This window comes from Meles meles, chromosome 4, assembly GCF_922984935.1.
Source record: "Meles meles chromosome 4, mMelMel3.1 paternal haplotype, whole genome shotgun sequence".
Taxonomy (NCBI): domain Eukaryota; kingdom Metazoa; phylum Chordata; class Mammalia; order Carnivora; family Mustelidae; genus Meles; species Meles meles.
In genome coordinates, this window is record NC_060069.1 from 31,773,533 (window position 1) to 31,792,305 (window position 18,773).

The 18,773-nt window shown below is 54.4% G+C and overlaps 3 protein-coding genes across 12 annotated transcripts in view; 1 reads left to right on the forward strand and 2 right to left on the reverse strand.

Moving 5' to 3' along the window:
* Positions 1 to 428: 428 nt before the first annotated feature.
* Positions 429 to 4,507, reverse strand: MYD88 (MYD88 innate immune signal transduction adaptor). Of its 3 annotated transcripts, none has more exons than XM_046001309.1 (5): positions 4,091 to 4,493; positions 3,089 to 3,223; positions 2,525 to 2,705; positions 2,239 to 2,330; positions 429 to 1,966 (listed from the first exon to the last, which is right to left on the reverse strand). In XM_046001309.1, the coding sequence occupies exons 1-5, from the start codon at positions 4,416 to 4,418 to the stop codon at positions 1,812 to 1,814; spliced, it is 891 nt and encodes a 296-aa protein (XP_045857265.1). In that variant the 5' UTR covers positions 4,419 to 4,493; the 3' UTR covers positions 429 to 1,811. The 3 variants fall into 3 exon arrangements, with proteins under 3 accessions (XP_045857265.1, XP_045857266.1, XP_045857268.1); XM_046001310.1 differs by having other exon boundaries at positions 1,946 to 1,966; positions 2,544 to 2,705; positions 4,091 to 4,507; XM_046001312.1 differs by having other exon boundaries at positions 1,946 to 1,966; positions 2,239 to 2,281; positions 2,516 to 2,705; positions 4,091 to 4,502.
* A 1,925-nt stretch (positions 4,508 to 6,432) lies between these two features.
* ACAA1 (acetyl-CoA acyltransferase 1) lies at positions 6,433 to 17,572 on the forward strand. Its single transcript, XM_046001965.1, has 12 exons — positions 6,433 to 6,690; positions 6,880 to 6,973; positions 7,935 to 7,992; positions 11,291 to 11,370; positions 11,645 to 11,687; positions 13,757 to 13,855; positions 14,816 to 14,896; positions 16,014 to 16,204; positions 16,347 to 16,526; positions 16,787 to 16,842; positions 16,950 to 17,095; positions 17,323 to 17,572. The coding sequence occupies exons 1-12, from the start codon at positions 6,514 to 6,516 to the stop codon at positions 17,396 to 17,398; spliced, it is 1,281 nt and encodes a 426-aa protein (XP_045857921.1). The 5' UTR covers positions 6,433 to 6,513; the 3' UTR covers positions 17,399 to 17,572.
* Positions 17,573 to 17,678: 106 nt separating this feature from the next.
* The window catches only part of DLEC1 (DLEC1 cilia and flagella associated protein), a 65,097-nt gene continuing 64,002 nt past the window's right edge, over positions 17,679 to 18,773 (reverse strand). For 4 of the 8 annotated variants that reach the window (XM_046001955.1, XM_046001960.1, XM_046001961.1 and 1 more), the window contains 2 exons: positions 18,002 to 18,474; positions 17,757 to 17,926 (listed from right to left, as the gene is read on the reverse strand). In XM_046001955.1, the coding sequence (XP_045857911.1) occupies positions 17,803 to 17,926; positions 18,002 to 18,474 (597 nt within the window). In that variant the 3' untranslated portion in view covers positions 17,757 to 17,802. Of the gene's footprint in view, positions 17,927 to 17,947; positions 18,475 to 18,773 lie in introns of those variants that run through there. The other 4 variants (XM_046001957.1, XM_046001956.1, XR_006818002.1 and 1 more) reach the window with 4 other exon arrangements.

An 18,773-nucleotide genomic window follows, 5' to 3' on the forward strand; every position in this document is an offset into this window, starting at 1 on the left:
GGCTCAGTTGGTTAAGTGTCTGACTCTTGATTTTGGCTCAGGTCATGATCTCAGGGTTGTGAGATCCAGCCGCGTGTCAGGCTTCAGGCTGGACATGGAATCTGCTTGAGATTCTCTCTTAACCCTCTCCCTCCACCCACTCCCCCACACAGGTATGCTTGCTTGCTCTCTTAACAACAACAAACATCTTAAAAAAAAGAAAAAGATTTATTCATTTGACAGAAAAAGCACAAGCAGGGGGAGCAGCAGGCAGAGAGAGAGGGAGAAGCAGGCTCCCCACAGAACAGGGAGCCTGACGTGAGGCTCAATCTCAGGACCCTGGGATTATGACAAGACTCTGGGATAATGACCAGACCCTGGGATCATGACCTGAGCTGAAGGCAGACAATTAACTGACTGAGCCACCCAGGCGCCTCTCTCAAAAAAAAAAAAAAGAAAGTCTTAAAAAAAATAAAAGCAAAAATAGATCAAAATCTTCAGGATTAACACAGATATGCTTCAGGATAACTATTATTCATAACTGAGTTCTCCAGAGATCTGTGGGCCAGAAGTTCTTCAGACTTTCCTTGCAGCCTAGAAGGGCCAAGCAAGGGCCCAGAAACATGGCACAATCCAGGGAAGACCAAGCTTGGTAGAGGGGAGCAGTCTCCCCAGTGTCTGTGAATTGAGGCCCCTATTCCTGGTTCTGCCTGCAGCCCTGGTGAGGCTTGGGACCCGTGAGGAGGAGGCCCAGCCTTCAGGAAGCCCCTGCCAAACCCACTGGAGCCTACCCCATGGGCCAATTTCTCTTACCCAGGAGAGCTTTATCCCAGGTTACTGCTTCCAAACTCCCAGACACAAATGACACCTGCTATTCCAAAAGTATAGAACTCTTTATTATAAACCCAGGATAAAGAAGAGAAAGGAAAAACATAGGCATATCTCTCTGAAATTCTCACAGTGCATACAAAACAGGTATGAAAGGTACTTTTTTGAAATTGTTTAAAAATAATCCCCAAGATCAAAGTGAGGATTAAGCACACGGTTAGCGAAGTGCTTCATCAAGATCATGTAGAGAGGGGCCTCCAATCCCTCCCAAGACCTTGAGGAAAGGTACCTTGCCCTAGCCCTGGCTGGGTGTGGAGCAGGAAAGACACATTTCCTATTAGATTTAGGGTCCTGGGGTCTGCCATGGGACAGAAACCTGAGACCATAACATTTTCTCCCCCAGGGAGAGCTTGAAGATAACTAGTACACAAATCCCCTGGGAGGGAAGTCTGCAGCTTACTTGCTCTGCGGGTTCAAGCAGCTCTTTCTTGCTCTGTGCTTCACAGAGGGCATAAATGCTGGCATATTGGGTTCTTTCCAGAGTTAGGTTTCAATGAAGAGGGAAAAAAAGAGAAAAGGAATATAAGTGTGTCCCACCTTTGTCCAAGGTTAGGCCCCCTCGGTAGTGATTGAAACACAGCTTCTGCCAGCTCTTCCCACCCTACTTAGTTCTCAGGTGGAGAAACTGAGGCCCAAGATGTATGGACACGTCAGGGCTGCTTCCACTGGTCCTCTTAGTGCCAGCTGGCTCTGGATTTCACTGTGTTGACAGATAACCCCGCACGTGGACGTGCCCCTTGCAGCTGCTGGTTCCATGCAGGACATGAGATGCAATGTCCACACTACACAGTGGCTATGGATGTGTCTGTGGAGTGGGCATCTTGAGGAACTGAGAGGCAAGTGGAGCACAGACTACCCCTACAACTGCAGGAGGAAGCAGGGGCAGAAGTACATGTATGGGCAGACAGACATATGCACACACACCCAGGGTCCCATGGCAGTCTTCAGGGCAGGGACAGGGCCTTAGCGAGGCGAGTCCAGAACCAGGACTTGGTGCAGGGGTTGGTGTAGTCGCAGACGGTGATGAACCGCAGGATGCTGGGGAACTCTTTCTTCATTGCCTTGTACTTGATGGGGATCAATCGCTTCTGATGGGCACCTGCAAGCCAAGGAGTTCTAAGCTGACATCAGGCCCTCCCCCCACAGTAGTGGGGTGATCAGTCCCCAGCCCAGGGGTTAATAACAGCCCTCCCCTCAACTAAGCACCCCTGGCACACATTCACTCACACAGAGGGCACTCGTGTGCACACGCGCTCAGGTGTACAGAAACCTACAGGGTTCCTCGGTGCTGCATCCATGGCCCTTGGTGAGAGACTGATGGCATCCTGAGGTCCCACCCACCCACCCCTCTGTGGCAAAGGCAGTACCTACCCGGAGAGAGGCTGAGCGCAAACTTAGTCTGGAAGTCACATTCCTTGCTTTGTAGGTAATCATCAGAGACAACCACCACCATCCGCCGGCACCTAGGGGAGAGTGGGCAGGCTGCAGGCACTGTGGCAACCTAGTTCAGCATACCACCCCCCGCCCCCGGAACAGACTCAGGAGGAGTCCACTGTGCCCAGGCTAGACAGGGCCCAGCTAAGAGAATCCCAGCATCTGGATCTCTTGGGCAGGGCTTTATGTACCCACCCGCTTGCCCCCCGGCCACTTAGCCAACCTCTTCTCAATAAGCTCACTGGCAATGGACCAGACACAGGTGCCAGGCAGGACATCACGATCGGACACACACAACTTCAGCCGATAGTTTGTCTGTTCCAGCTGCCGGATCATCTCCTGAACAAACTGGATATCGCTGGGGCAGTAGCAGATGAAGGCATCAAAACGCTCAGGCATTTGCCCTGGGTGCAGAGCACAAGGGTGATGTCAAAGCTCTACAGGGGAAGAGCCCAATCTAGGTGACCCTAGTCCTGAACCCTACACCAATCCTGAGGTGACTCTAAGAGATAGTGCCCTTCCAAGGAGAGGGAAGATTAGTGTCCCTCCCCCACCTCCCCCTGCAGGGGCCAAGCCCTGGGTTGACCATGAAACACACACATAATTTCACGAGTCTCATACCAACTCAGGGAGAGGATTATTATTATTCCCATTTTTTAGGTAAGGAATTGGGGAGATCAGAGAGATTAGGTGACTTGCCCAAGGGGCCACAGCCCATCTCCTATACTTTTAACCCAATATCCTATGATCCACTTGTCACAACTGGGGAGCAATACTGGATCCTTACCTAGGGGGTCATCAAGCATGGTAATGCCCCCCCGCTCTGGTGTCCGTGGGTCGCTGCTATCTACAGCAGGCACCTGTAAGGGCTTCTCGGACTCCTCTTGCTGCTGTTTCAGAATGTACTTTTGGCAATCCTCCTCTGCAGAGAAGAGACAGGGTGTAGCAGGCTCCCGGTTTGTCCCATGCCTCTACCCTCAGTTAGGATCCAGCTCTTTCCCACTCCCTTAACTATGTTGTGCTCCAGGCCTTTTCCAGCACACTGGTGCCATCCACAGTTCAACAGCTCTGAAAAGTTGAGTTCCCATCTGGTTCTGACCATCCCAAAAGGATGTCATTTGGAAAGTCATCATGGTCAGGCTTGTGTCTTTCTGTCCTTTTGTCCTGATGCTCCCTCCTAGAACTCCTGAGAATAGAACGCAAGGTCTGCTTGTTCTAGGACCCACCGCTGATGGCAGCGGCGGACTGGTGTGCAAGAACAGTTGGCGAGACCCAGTGGTTATGTGCAGCGAGGGCAGAGGCCCCAGCCAAGCAAGACGTGTCATCTATACGCCACTGTTGCTACACCTGAGTATGCATGTTATGTGCCGGCGAGGGGCAGGAAGGGCTGCATTTCCCAGGGACCTGAGGTTTAAATGACTGTCAGTTTTCAGTCCCTCACCTGCCCTGTTGCTCTACCTGAAGCAGTCCTGCCTCCCCCACAAAGGACCCCGATTCTGACTCCTGGCCCTATGTGAACGCCTTTCCGTCTCCCCAGCCTTCACCCCCTTTCTCCAGTTCCTACCACCCCACTGAAAGAAGGAACTGGTCTTGATACCCATGGTGGTATCACCCCTGCAAGGCTGCCTCCAGCGTCCCCACCCCACCCCAGGCAGAAAAGGAGGGCTTCTCCAGGGGAGGTTAGATGCTGAGACTGGTGAAGGTCTGCTCCCCGCTCCCCGCCTCCCCCCCCCACCCCCCCACCCCCGCCTCCTCGCAGGTAGGAGGCCGGAAGCGCGCGCCTCCTCACCGATGCTGGGCCCCAGTTCCACCAACACATCTTCGCGGCCCAGCTTGGTGAGCAGCTCAAGCAGACGACCCACCGAGGCCCCAGGGCGTCCCTGCCAGTCGTCCAGCAGCTTGCCCATGGGGTCAGCGTGCATCTCCAGATGCCGGATCTCCAAGTACTCGAAGCCCATCTCCTCGGCCAGCGCGGTCCAATCGGCCGCAACCTGCGTCCGCACGTTCAGGAACAGCGATAGGCGGCGCCGCACTCGCACGTTGAGAGCAGCCAGGGGCAGGGAGGACGTGGAGCAGACCGGGGACGCGGACTCCGCGGGGGAGACTTCTGCGGCCATGACGGGATACCCCGGAGACTCCGCGCTGTTGAGTCGCGTAGCCTGTCCGAGCTTCCTCCTTCCTTTACCGCCACCCCCGCCCCCGGCCCCGCCCCGCCGGTTTCTGTTTCCGAGAAGCACCGCCCTGCACTTGAATCTGGAGCCGTAGCAGCTGTGTGGAGGTGGGGACGCCCCGCCTCCGCTCTCGGGGTCTGGGGCAACAGGTTCTATGCAAACCGGGGACCAGCCGTGGGAAGTCTGTGGAGGCCCACCGGCCTGGCCTCCGGGGTCTAGAGCGGAGGCGGGAGGGACGTCACACGACCCTCCTTCAGGGGTTGTAAGAAATAGGTGCCTTGCTCTTTGGGATCTGGTAGAATCACGTCCTTTCTGTGGGGGATCTGAGGGGTTCATATGGTACTGCCCTCCAGGATGGCGGGGAGGGGGCAAAGGGGAGACATTCCCCCTACTACTCCCGTCCCTATATCTCTTGGGAAGGCACATTCCAGAGTTGAGGTGGAAAAGGGTGTACTCCCTTCTGAAGTCTGAGGCATGTCATGGCCCTGCCTTTGAAAGGTGAGAGCCCCTCTGGGTTGGGGTTAACAGGGCACCCTGGCCTTTGGTGTCAAGGAGAGACCCCCTACTACTCTCTCGGGTGGAGGGAACACTGCACCATTGGAGTCAAGGGGGCACCTGGCCTTGCTCTTTAGAGTTGTTCGGGGTCAGGAGGTTGAGAAACACAGTCCTGACCTAAGAAGCTCTGGGCTTTCATTCCATAGGTATTTACTGATCACCTAGTAAGTATCAAGCATGTTGCAGGCACCCCGGATACACTCGGTGGAGACTCCAGCCTAGTGTGGGGGGTGGGCACTGATTAAATAAACCCAAACCACTGTAAAATGGGTAGGTATGTGCCACTCTCCTTATATAGGAAATTTATCACATCTCGGCAACTTCATACAATCTGTTCTCCTACCGCATCAGAGTCCCCAATTCCCTCTGTGTTCTCCAAAGACTTCCCAGGACAGCGCAAGCACGTCAGGGTAAGGGTCTGGGGCCTCTGGGGATTATTTAAGACTCTAAGCTCGTGTGCAGAGATCCAGGAGACAGCAGAGAAAACTGACAAGTGGAAAGAGGAATTAAGAGTCCCTGCCCCTTTCCCAAGCAGGAAGTCGCCGATGGGCGGGTTGGAGAGTGGTGTTGGCGGTCTCCCTCTTCTTGGGTTTGGTAGCCTGCAGCAGGCAGGGTTATAGGGGAAACAGCCCTGGCAATGGCGGACTTTGTTTCAAAATACTGAAAGGGCTGTGCAGCTCCTGGGTGGCTCAGTCGGTAGAGCTTCTGACTCCTGGTTGCAGCTCAGGTCAAGATCTCAGGGCTTACAGATCTAAGCCCCAAGTGAGGATGCTGTTCATTGTGGAGTCTTAAGATTCTCTCCCTCTCCCTCTGACTCTCCCCTAGTTCATGATCTTGGGCTCTCTCTCTCTCTCAAATAAATAAGAATTGTTTAAAGCTTATTTATTTATTTGAGAGAGAGAGGAAGAGAGCCCCATAGAAAGAACAAACGGAGGGGAGGGGCAGAGGGAGAGCAGACTCTCCACTGAGCAGGAAGTGCCATGCGGGGCTCGATCCCAGGATTTTGGGATCATGACCTGAGCCGAAGGCAGACGCTTAACAGGCTGAGCCACCCAAGCGTCCCAATAAATATAATCTTAAAAAATAACTGACACACACAAGTCACCGAAAGGGCTCTTCAGTAGGCAGGACTGCAACGGGAAAGGTTTCCGGTAGGCATTTCTGGGCGGGGCTTGGAAAGGGTCCCCCCCTCCTGGTTGGCAGCTTTAGGCTTACAGCAGGCGGGGCTTCGGGGTTTTGAGGGGAAAGACTCTCCACCAAAACAAGAGCTCTGCTTTAGGTGGTCTGATTAGAAGAAGGGGGCGGGATCTGAGGTAGACACCCCTTCTGGTTGGCTGAGGTGGGAGGCGGGCGAGACTTTGGGGCGGGGCTCTGGGCAGAGTTAAAGCCTCCTGGTAGAGTGGGTTCTGCGCCTGCGCGGGAGGCGGTCTGTTAGCTTCTACGCTGTTCCTGGCGGAGTAGGGGCTTAACTGGGCCCAGAGGCGCGATGCGGAGGCTGCAGGTGGTGCTGGACCACCTGACCGGCCACCCCCAGTTCCCGGGGAAGCCGGCACCGGAGGCCGCGCCGTGCTTGAGCGGCGCTCCGCAGGTGTCGGCCGACGACGTGGTGGTGGTGCACGGGCGGCGCACGGCCATTGGCCGAGGGGGCCGCGGCGGCTTCAAGGTGAGAGGCCCCGGGGTCCCGGCGCCCGGTCCTGAGCGGGCTGGGGTCTGGCCCAGAGTCTGCGCCGGAGGGGCTCCGCGCCCGAGCTGTGACCAATTTGTGTCTCTCGGGTGGGGTGGGGGAGCGGGGGTCCCGGGAACCCCGTGCACTGGTGGCGGGGGATCACCGCGGCCGTTCCTCTCGCTGCAGGACACCACCCCCGACGAGCTTCTCTCCGCCGTCATGACCGCGGTTCTCCGGGACGTGAAACTGAGCCCGGCGCAGCTGGGGGATATCTGCGTGGGTGAGCACATTCCCCGGCTCTGGGCTTCGTCCTCCTCGCCCTCCATCCGTCCAAAGCCCTCCGCAAACACCTCTTCACCCTCCAGACACCTTCTAGGTGCTTTCACTGAGGGGAATGTCAAGGGACCCCACGCAGTGAATTTAATCGTTTCTTCAGAGCCTACCCTTCCCCCCACCTCCAGGCACTTTCTGCCTCAACACCCCTACCCAAGCACGTTCTGCCTGTTAAGTATGATGGAGAGCAGCCATCTTCATGCCATTCTAACACCCAAGCTGTTGGCACAGGAGTTTGCAGACCGTAGGAGACAGGGTTCTCTAACCCATCGTGCCTGTGCCACCACAGAACAGAAGGACCACCAAAACCATGTAGTTCAGCCCCTCACAGATGGAGACACTCAGTCTCAGTCCAGGGAAATTAGCAGCAGAAATTGGACCTGAAATCCAGGGCCTCTTGACATTCTCCAACCTATTACCTCCAACCCTACTCCTCTGGCTTGGAAACAATAGAACATGGCCAGACTTCTATCAGTGGGTGCCATCCTTAGGTGGGGCATTACTGTTCTCCCTCTGCAATGCCAGCAGGTTTGGCTGAGGACACTTCAGAGAGGTGTGCATTTTCAGAAATTTATTTTCCTGACAAGACCAGTTTGTTTGCGAGCTTTGCGTTGCAGTCTTCCTTCCACGTTTCCTTTAAAGGCAGGCACCCAGCCCGCCCGCTGTGCATTGATTTGGAAAAGCATGGTCCAGGTCAAGGGAGTCTGTGACTCCTGTGGACTGGGTTTAATTGTATGACCAGGGCGAGCTGCTGCATGACCAGCTCCTTGAAATTCCAGCCCCAGTGGAGCCTGCTGAGGGCTTGTGTTGTGGAAGAAAGATCTGGAATGTCCTCTCTCTAGTATTCACAACTGTACCTGAGTGTCTGGAACACTATCTGGCACTGAATAAAGGTTTGTTGTCCACAGGAAATGTGCTTCAGCCGGGGGCCGGAGCAATCATGGCCCGAATTGCTCAGTTTCTGAGGTAAACTTTTCTAGTTCTAGCTGTGGGTTGGCCATTTTGATTCTTGAGTAGGCTCAGGCCCCAGGGACCTCAGCCTATGAGTGGTTGGGTACCAGACCCAGATGCAGCCAGGGTCCTTGACACCCTGCTTTTCTGGACACTACCTTTCCCCTACTTTGGCATATACTTGGTCTTTTTTTTTTTTTTTTTGGTTTGTTTGTTTTGTTCTGTGGTTTTTTTTTTTTTTTTTAAAGATTTATTTATTTATTTATTTGACAGAGAGATCACAAGTAGGCATAGAGGCAGGCAGAGAGAGAGGGGGAAGCAGGCTTCCTGCTGAGCAGAGAGCCGGATGTGGGACTTAATCCCAGGACCCTGAGATCATGACCCAAGCCGAAGGCAGTGGCTTAACCCACTGAGCCACCCAGGCGCCCTGTTCTGTGTTTTTTAAGTAACCTCTGTGCCTAGTGTGGGGCTTGAACTCAGGACCCCGAGATTGAGAGTGTGAGCTCTACTGATTGAGCCAGCTGGGTGCCCCTCCCCTACTTTGAAGGAAGTTTGCATTATCAGTGCTGAGCCAAGACAAACAGGGCCTTTGGGACTAGAGCAAAAGCTCTCTGATGATTTAGCCAGTCAGCTTGTTGCTTGCCTTTTGTAAGTGTGAACTCTGTCCTCTTTTGCCAGGCAACTAACCAGGGAGGCACACTGAAGAGTGACTTTGAGCTTTTATTTTTTAAAGATTTTATTTATTTATTTAACAGAGAGACAGAGATCACAAGTATGCAGAGAGGCAGGCAGACAGAGAAGGGGAAGCAGGCTCCCCGATGAGCAGAGAGCCGGATCCCAGGACCCTGAGATCATGACCTGAGCCAAAGGCAGAGGCTTAACCCACTGAGCCACACAGGTGCCCCGACTTTGAGCTTTTAGAAGCTAGTTGAGCAACCTGAGACCTTCAAGACATAGCTCATCAGCAGAGACCTGGGGATGTGGCAGAACCCTGGGGTGAGGGGTAGCCCTGGAGGGGCCCTGGGAAACTTGCCCTTCGCCACTTGCTGTCCCAGGACCAGGGAGGAGTGCTTAAATTGTTGTCATGTGTAGATTTAAGAACTGCTTTGCACTTCCTACTACCTGGAGAAGAAATAAGAGGAACGTTAGCCAGTGAAGGAACAGGAAAACTGACAAAACTTTTAGGGACTCGGACAGGTTCAGACTGCTTAGCGTGGAGTTCAAGGACTCCCTCGATCTGGCTCCAGACGTAGCATCCAGCCTTATCTCCCAGCTGTTTATTTGCCTTGACTTTTACTCTTTCAGCCCACCTGTCTGCCCACTGTCTTCCCTGTGCTGGTCACTCTGTCCTCTTGGAGTGCTGTCCCTCCTTCCTCTCTCTGCGCTGTTATTGCAGTCTCTGCCAGCTGATCCAGTGTCTGTGTGTTGGTCAGCCTGGCTCTAGGGATGTCAGCATCCCTCACATGGTGCTTTGTATAGAGCAGGTTTTTGGTGAACTGCTGGTGGATTGGATAAAGAAGTGATAACTAGGTAGTAACTAGCTAGTAAGAAGTTAAGAGACCGGGGAGGGATTACACAGGCTACATGAGCCTAGGAGGCTACCCACCTGAGAGGCTCTCAGCAGGGCCTGGCCTGGGCACTAGTTCACAGTTTGCCAACCCTGGCTATACACCAGAGCATCTCCAGAGCAAGTTCACCCCCTGAAGTTCTGAATCCAAGGGTCTGAGGAGGACCTGGGGATTTTCCCAGGGGTTCGTACCCTTGGTCAGGGAGGGTTACATCAGGAGGGACAGGCCCACCAGCTTCTCGGACTGGTACCAGTGTGGAAACCTAGGGGAACACACCCAAACAAGGGATGTTAGAATACTTGCTACCCATCAAGGGTTCTTTGTCCAGCGGGGAACAGACCTTCCAGAGAGTGGGAACATAAAGGGTTAGCTAAAGGGGCGCCTGGGTGGCTCAGTGGGTTAAGCCTCTGCCTTCAACTCAGGTCATGATCTCAGGGTCCTGGGATCAAGCCCCACATCGGGCTGTTTGCTCAGCAGGGAGCCTGCTTCCCCCTTCTCTCTGCCTGCCTCTCTGCCTACTTGTGATCTCTATCAAATAAATAAATAAAATCTTTTTTTAAAAAAGGGTTAGCTGAATAGTGGTAAGGCTGATGGTTTCTGGCCTCATGCTTGAGATGTTCATTCATCCATTCATTCATTCATTTTTAAAAAATTTTATTATTATTTTTGCCCTGATTTTCTGCCCCAGCAACAGATCCCGTTCTGTTATTATTATTATTTTTTTTATGAAACAGATGTATAGTTTTCCTTTTTTTTTTTTCAGAAGACCTATTTTACTTTTACCCACTTATGGTAATATCTGCAATGTTAGAATGTACTTAAGTAATATATAATTAAGTAAAAAGTAAATCAAATAAGGAACCCAAAAGGAACTGGTCTTTTTGGGTTATTCACAGAACACATTAGAAAATTTGAGAGAGAACACACATTACCAACAAAAAAAACCACTGGCAAGTCAAACGCAAGTTTATATGCTGAGTATTTTTAAAGGATTTAAAAAGCGTGCTCAGTTAGCATACAGCCTTTTCTCACTTATATTAACAGATGCATTTCTATTTGCTTGTGTACAGCAAAGGGTTAGAACCTGAATCAACTTACTTATGACTTCAGAAATGTGCTATTTCAGAAATTATTCCATGGAATTTTCTTCACTGCTCCTACCACTGATTCTTCAAATAAGCAAAGTACAGAGGGTTTCAAGTTTCCCTTGAAAACTGTTTTTGAACACACAGAGGCAACATCACAGTGCCTTGCATTTCCTCAGCACCTTAGCACTTTAAAATACCAATTCCTAGTACAGTGCCTAGACTTAGTCTTAATTAATGTTAAGATTTGAATGTACAACAGAAAATCCATCATTTCTTTATCCTTGGAGGAGAGGGAGGGAAAAAAGGAGAAGTTGGGGATATGGTGCAGTATTCAAGTTTTCCTTTTTTTTAATCTTCAAAGGGAGAGAAAGAAGGATCCTTGTGGTCCAAACAGTTTTCCTTGTCTTTGGGCTGTTCTTGACCTTGGTTAAGGAGACTCACAGGAGGAAAGAACATGTGTTGTGGGGCCCTGGGGTGCAGGTCCCTGCAGAGATGGGGTCTGCCCAGTGAGGATCTGGCCTAGAGTGGCGACAGGGCTGTTGGTTTGTTCCTCTGGTTTTTGTACACCTTGCTGGGGCAGTCTTATTGACCAGGAGCATAGGCCTGCTTTCCTGGCAGAGGAGAGGGGGCTGACTCTGGTTTCACTTTCTGTTTCAGTGACATCCCAGAGACCGTGCCTTTGTCCACCGTCAATAGACAATGTTCATCTGGGCTGCAGGCAGTGGCCAACATAGCTGGTAAGTTATGACGGGGTGGGTGCCCATTGCTCCAGCCTGGCCTTGGTCCTGGCTCCATGGGTTTAGGTCAGCAACATCACAGTCTGTCAGACAGGCGATAAGGATTTCTGAGACCAGCCTCTGGGAGAGCCCCTTGCCACTTTCGGACACCTGGGTCTTACCATCTCTGAGGCTGGCGCCAAGTCCCATTTAGAGACCAAGTGGGGAAGAGGCTCCTCTGTTTTAGAGCAGATGGACTCTGATAAAGAGTGTTTATGAAATGCTTTTGTTGCAGGTGGCATCAGAAATGGGTCTTATGACATTGGCATGGCTTGTGGGTAAGAATTTCTTTCTGCCAGAGCTTACTAATCAACATCTAATAATAAAACTAATTTTCATGTCCTGAGTTCTCAGGGGCCGTAATGACAGGATTCTCCCTTAGCCCTTTTAGGCAGATGGCTGGGAGTAGGTTCCTACAAATTCAGCTTAGAAGTAACCCCCAGCTCTGCATGCTCAGGAACTGCTCACACCTCTCAGCACTAGTGGGGAAAGGGAATTGGCTTTTAAAATCTTGCTTTCTTGGGAATTTGTCAGGCTGGAAAATGCAAGTATTTTGAGAAAATAGAGCCGTTGGGTTTCCTTATGTGGCCCAGTGATGCTATTGAGACGTTGCAGTTTGGGTTGCCTGCAGCCGGGGACAGTTGTCTGCTATGTAACTAGTCTGTTTATTTTATGAGGCTGTGGGTCCCCTTGACCCCTTCCTTGGTACTATGGTGGAAAATTGAGGTTGCCTGCTGGGCTCTGAGGGGCATGGTCAGATCTGAGGGGCATGGTCAGATCTGCGGTGGCTTGGTCACTGTCAGTTGTGGCTCTGCAGCACCTGGAGTCACAGAAGGCATACGGGGCAGTGCCTCCAAGGGAGGGGAAGGGCCCTGGGGCCCCATCTGGGGTGGGCATTTGGTATCAGAAGGCAGGCAAAGCCAGGACTCTGGCAGGCTCTGGGAGGCAAGCAGCCCCAGGATTTTGACACGTTCTCTCTGCCTTTCATTTCCACTTTGAAGCATTTCTTGGAATATTGTTGGGCTGCCTCAGGGCTGTGCTGCCTGGCAGTAGTTGTCTGTGCTTGTAAACAAAGCCAGAGACCGCACTGCAGAGCCCTGGGCCAGGCAAGGGTCACTGCCAGTCTGCCCTTGGATTTCTCTCATGGTCCTCTATCTTTCTAGGGGTGGGACAGGTGTGGATAACTTGAAAAGGGTGGAGTCTTCATGAGTTCTTGAGAGGGCATCTAAGTCCCCGGGCAGGTTAAAGACTATGTTTCTTGAGTATTGAAGGTCTGGGCCAAGACTGTCCCCCATAGGCTTTGATCATGAAGAGGAGCCCCAGGGCATCCTGGTTGGGAACAGGCTCTGGGGCCAGACATCTAAGTCTGGATCCCTGCTGAGTGACTATGGACAAGTTACTCAGCTCTTTGGGCCTCAGTGTCTTCATCTATAAAATGGGGGGGAAAAGACCTCAGTCCTGTTGAAGTTGATAATATTAAAGGCAGTAGTAACAGCAGCTGCCACTCTGGGATGTATGTCATGGAACCGATGCTGTTGAAAGCTTTCTAATATCTGAGGAGATTTTCAAATAGCACAGGGCATGTGAAAAGCATTCAGAGTTACATGTTATCCCTTGAGGCCCTATGTTCTTGAGGGCTTTGAGGGCCTTTTTTTTAAACCTTTATTTGAGAGAAAGCACATGTGCCCAAGCCAGGGGGAAGGGTGGGCAGAGGGAGGGAGAGAGAGAAAACCAAGCTGACTCTGCACTGAGCATGGTGCTGGACTTGGGGCTCGATCTCATGATCCTGAGATCAGACCTGAGCCAAATCCCAGAGTTGGACGCTTAACTGACTCCGCCCCCCAGGTGTCCCCCAACCCCCACCCCGGCCCCTTGAAGGCCTGTTTGACAGCTCCAAACTGAGATCTTGCCTTCCAGAACTCCTAGCACCTCGTGGTCAGTGCAGATCAGATGCCCTTTGATCTATTGCTTTTTAAAATACTTCTTTCTTTTTCCCTCTGAACCTTTGCTGCCTGAGGGCAGGGCCCAGGCTTCCTGGATGTGGTCCTCACTAGGTGGCTTTGGCAGGGAACCACGGACTGGCCAGCTGCAGGAGCATTTGTGCTAGAGAAGCACAGCCCTGCCTAGGAGTGTGGACTGTGCAACACTCTGTCCTCGCGTGGGGGTGGAGGGGACCCAGCAGCCCTGCACGGCCAGCTCTGCCTTCCTGGCCAGTGCCCTGCCCAGGGTTCCGAGACAGCCTGCTGGATTTCCCGGGGCCTGCTGCCTTTTTCCTAGCACTCGCCAGAGGCATAGCTATCCCTGGAGGAGTCCTGCGAGTGACCGCCCTCCTCCGCTGCCTCCTCAGGGTGGAGTCCATGTCCCTGGCTGACAGAGGAAACCCTGGAAACATTACTTCGCGCTTGGTGGAGAAGGAGAAGGCCAGAGACTGCCTGATTCCTATGGGGTGAGTTTGCCCCCTCAGCTCCCTTCCTGGCCTGGAGCAGGCGCACAGAGACTTGGATCATCTCATGGCCTCCCACCTTCGGGCTTGTTCTGCTTTGCTGGGACATGGGGATGGGACTTGCTGCCCCTGACTTCCCTTTCTTGAGGCCTCCAGGTCCTCTGTGCCTCTAGGTTTCTAGTCATAGCCCAGCCTGTCACTCCCACCCTGAGGGGCTGGTTACACAAGGAACGATGGCAGCTACATGCCAGAGTCTTGGAGGCCTACGAACTTGATGTGGAAGGGCTTTGATTTGGAACACGCTGGCGCGGGGGCTTGGGCCCTGTCAGAGGCAACATCACAGTGCCTTGCATTTCCTCAGCACCTTAGCTCTGCAGCCAGCATCACTGAGCCTCTGGGCCATCCCCCAGGTTCATAAGCAGGGCATTATGGCTCCCCTGAATGTGAGATTTGAGGCTAGGAGAGGTGCAGTACCCTGGCTGCCCCCACATCCAGTGACCCCATCTCCCAGGGAAGCGTCTAAAGCCAGAAGGCCAGGTTGGAAGGCCTGGCTGTGGCTCTGAGAGTGAGGGCCGGGTCTGATCACAGTGAGCAGAAAGCCTTGGGGGTGGCCCTCCCAGAGAGCCATGGGGGCCTTCCTCTCCCCACCTGAGAGCAGCTTTTCTCAAGGCATAGGGGAAGCTGGCTAAGAGTAACTGGTTAGTATTCCCGCCCATTCCCTCATCTGCCGCTCTACTGGGCTGGTCTTTCCAGTGTACAAGCTTCTTGGGGTCCGGCCAGCACTGCTGCCTCCCTCTCTGTGCCCCCACACACCACCCGAAGTCATTTTCTGTCTCCATGGCATGGACCAGCCCTCCTGCCTATAGCCGCAGGGACTCAGAGTTGCAAGCAGAGCTCTGTAGCCTGGCCCAGGCCCCCAGGCTGCTGGACATGTCCCCACAGTGCGCGCTGCTTTTATTTCAGAATAACTTCAGAGAATGTAGCTGAGCGGTTTGGCATTTCGCGGGAGAAGCAGGATACCTTTGCCCTGGCTTCCCAGCAAAAGTGAGTGCCTTTTGGGATGGGGTGTGTAAGGGGCTAGAGAGAGAGATTTTGAGGCTGGATTAAGTGGCCTCAGGTGGAGCTGCCCTTAGACTACAGCTGGGCAGTGAGTGGTTTCCAAGCCTAGTGCCTGCGGGAGGGAGAGGTGGGTAGGGACCGGGGATGTGCTGGAAGTACACTGACAGCTCTTCCATGTCCTATTCCTGTCTGTTCACCCCGAGTCTCTCCCTAGCTGGGCTTCAGTTTCCCCGTCTGTTCATCGGGAGTGTGATGAGGACCGGGACTCTTGATTGTCTGTGGTTTGGTGATTGGACATGGCAGCCACAGGCTTCTCTAGACAGCCTGGTTGTGGGGCCTGCACTGCTGGGGACCCTGGCATCCCAGCTTCTGGACCACCCCTGTGTCTGGGGAGCATCAGAAGACCCCCGGGGGCTCAGGCCTCTGGGTAGAGGCAGGCTGAGGTTGACAGAGAGGACAGCAAAAGAAGGGAGGGGGCTTCTCTGAGGAAGTGATTCTTGGGCACCTGGGGTCAAGGAAGCATTTGAAAACTGGAATCTTCTCTGCCAGGGGAAACCCTGGGCACTGACATCTTGCATATGATTGCAAGGATCCCCCTAAAAACACTTTGTGCTTTTGTACTCTTTAAATAATAAGATTCATTAAGTAGCTTAGTGCATGTCATTTTAAATGTTTGGAAACTGAGGAATAGAGGAAACTGAGCCATTGGGATGGAGCAGACAAGTTGGTAGAACCCAGCACAGATATTCCTGGGGCTCCGTCTTCAGTTTGGCTCAGTCCCTCGTGGGTGAAGGGCTCAAAGGGGGAGGTATCACATCTAAACTTCCCCTTGCCCTTCAAGGTTGGGATTGGCCAAGACCTGAAGATAGGAGGCTGATGGCCAAGAAGGCCCCGTAAGGCCTCAGGTCTCCCACTCCCAGGCTGGGAAGAGGGGCCCTTGGCAGTCACATAGAGGTTTCCTGAGGCAAACGTGTCCTCGCGTTTAGGAGTCTGAATTAGTGTGTCTGCCCCAGTGGGCAGGGGCGGTAGAGGCAATGGGAGGGACCCCTGAGAGGAAGGTACCTCAAGGGAGCCTGAGCCTGGCTGTCCATGGTGCTGGCAGGGCATCCAGAGCCCAGAGCAAGGGCTGTTTCCAAGCTGAGATTGTGCCTGTGACCACCACGGTCCATGATGACAAGGGTACCGAGAGGAGCATCACTGTGGCCCAGGATGAGGGTATCCGCCCCAACACCACCATGGAGGGCCTGGCCAAACTGAAGCCTGCCTTCAAGAAGGGCGGCTCGACCACGGCTGGTGAGACTGGGCTGGGGGAGGGCCAGGAGGGGCCGTGGCCCTGTGGGGTGTTCTCTGGGAGCCTGGAGCCTCCAGGCAAGGTGTGCAGGTGGAGTTCCTCCGCCTGCCCTAACGCCTCCTAACCCCTACGATTTGCCTCTAGGAAACTCCAGTCAGGTGAGTGATGGGGCAGCTGCCCTCCTGCTGGCTCGGAGGTCCAAGGCAGAAGAGTTGGGCCTTCCCATCCTTGGGGTCCTGAGGTCCTATGCGGTGGTTGGGGTCCCGCCTGACATCATGGGCATTGGACCTGCCTATGCCATCCCCGTAGCTTTGCAGAAAGCAGGTAAGGCGGTCCCTTCGAGATCTCTATCTGTATCCCACTCCTGCCTCTCGTGCTGTTGCCGCTGTCGGGGGAGGTCATGTGAGTGCTGCCGAGTGAAGGTGGGCCAGGCTAGCCTCCTGACCTCACAGCCGGGATCCACCTGCCCATGTGGATTGGGCACAGCAAGCAGCCTTTAGGCCATGGCTGGGATGGGGCCCTGGGGGGTAGAGTCCTGCCATGGGGATGCTGGGTCAGCTCAGGTCTTCTCCCTGTGCCCACAGGGCTGATGGTGGATAACGTGGACATCTTTGAGATCAATGAGGCCTTTGCCAGCCAGGTGAGCTTTCCTTTCTCCATGTTGCCTGGGCCAGGGATGGCCAAGGCTGAGCCTTGGGATGCAGGGGTTGGGGAGGGAACTGTAAATGATGCTCTGCTCCCTCCCAGGCTGTCTACTGTGTGGAGAAGCTAGGACTGCCTCCCGAGAAGGTGAACCCTCTCGGGGGTGCAGTGGCCCTGGGCCACCCGCTGGGCTGCACTGGAGCTCGACAGGTCCTCACGCTCCTTAATGAGCTGAAGCGCCGTGGGAAGAGGTGAGCTGGGGTTGCTGAGGGGGAGGCACACATGCATGTGTGCTCTGAACGGAGGACATGGGCCGTGACCCCTGTTCTCCCTGGGGCCAGAGAGTACTTGCCATCCTGGGTGTGGCCTTCAGCGGGCAGTCCGGGAGCCCTACAGGCCCAGAGGTCTGGTGTGAGCTCGGTGGGGAGGACTTTGCCCTTGGTGCCTTCACCCAGCCAACACAGTCTTGCTTCCCTAGGGCCTACGGGGTGGTGTCCATGTGCATCGGGACCGGGATGGGAGCCGCTGCCGTCTTTGAGTACCCTGGAAACTGAGCAGGGCCCCGCTGGGTTCCACTCCAGTGGCGGTGGCGCCCTGGGACGAACATGAGCACTGGTGACACAGTACAGGTGTGGCTGAGGGTCAGCGCTGCCTTCTGCGAGGCCACCCAGGTCACCATGTGGGCTCTGGGGATGAGGAGTGCAGTGGACAATAAATATGTACTCTTATCTTGATGGCTGTGGTTTTTCCCAAAGGCCACTTCTGGCTGTCCTGGGCCTTGCCTCTGGCCCAGCTGCATGCTGAGGGCAGATAAGGCAGAGCCTGGGCTGGGAGCACTGCCCTCCAAGGGAGTCCCTCCCCTCCCCCTAGCCTCTTGGAGGTCCTCCGGCCCAGCAAACCTGTTCCTTAGCTCGAGGTCATGTTTTATTTCCGAAGCTGGGGGGCTGCGGGTAGAACCTCAGAGCTGGTGGGGTAACATGTATTTCTCGTCGTAAGAGCCTTGGCCACGGAGCCGCAGGGTGCAGGCCTTCTCACCGAGCATGCCTTCCACCACCAGCGTGGATTCATATAGCGTGCTGCTCCTGTGCGGGTGAAGGTCACTCGCTGAGGTTAGGAAGGGGGCCCTGGCCTATGGGAAGGCTGGGAGAGGCTGGTACCTGGCAGTGAAGAAAACTTGGAGGGTGATGGTATTTGGGGGCCCGTTGACCAGTCGTGCCTCCAGCAGCCCGCTATTTGGAGACACCCTGAAGGCAGCAGCATCCTTGTCTGGCTCCTGCTGGCCTGCCCCAAGGGAGGGGAGCACACAAGAGCATAGGCAGCTCCATCCCCCGCCCTGCAGCTCGGGTGTGCCCCTCTGGTCCAGCTCAGTGCCACAGGGTGAGGCTACCCTGGGATCACTTGAGATCTGGGAACCGGCCATGGGGCACTCTGCGTGGTACCAGCCTGCAGGGGACGTGGGGGGCAGGTGCAGCCTACCCATCAGCACAGCCCAGTAGCTCCGACACCCGCTCAGGTTCATGAGGTAGACCTCCCGGACCCGTCCCTGGTTCACAAAGCAGGTCCCGAAGTCCACCCAGCTGGTGGAAAGCTGTAACTCGGGCACGGCCACCGTGGCCCTCAGGGGCACCACCTGGGGGACAGAACCTGGAATGTAGGGACCTCGTCCCCTCCGTCCGGGCTCCAGGCCAGGGTCTCAGGGATGCTGGGCCCTGCTGACCCCAAGTCCTGAAGCTTCGGAGAACAAGGCCAGCGCCACAGCAAGTGGAAGGGGGCTGGCACCGGCATCTAAAACCAGGGCTGGTGGGAGTCTACGCGGATAAAGGGTCCCGAAGACACTCTCTGCTCTCCCTCTACCCCACGTCCCCTGCCGGGATCAAGCTCTGTGGTTCCTGCTTCCCGGTCAGGCCGCCCTCCCCCTCTGCCCCCATC

Bases quoted from the DNA above. Each gene is read 5' to 3' on its own strand.
- MYD88 (XM_046001309.1), bottom strand. From the start codon at position 4,418: ATGGCCGCAGAAGTCTCCCCCGCGGAGTCCGCGTCCCCGGTCTGCTCC. The intron at 3,224-4,090 runs GTGAGGAGGCGC...TCTTCTCTGCAG, and splicing joins GGAACTGGGGCCCAGCATCG to AGGAGGATTGCCAAAAGTAC. The intron at 1,967-2,238 runs GTAGGTACTGCC...CTTGGCTTGCAG, and splicing joins TGCGCTCAGCCTCTCTCCGG to GTGCCCATCAGAAGCGATTG.
- ACAA1 (XM_046001965.1), top strand. From the start codon at position 6,514: ATGCGGAGGCTGCAGGTGGTGCTGGACCACCTGACCGGCCACCCCCAG. The intron at 11,371-11,644 runs GTAAGTTATGAC...CTTTTGTTGCAG, and splicing joins GGCAGTGGCCAACATAGCTG to GTGGCATCAGAAATGGGTCT. The intron at 16,527-16,786 runs GTAAGGCGGTCC...CTGTGCCCACAG, and splicing joins CGTAGCTTTGCAGAAAGCAG to GGCTGATGGTGGATAACGTG.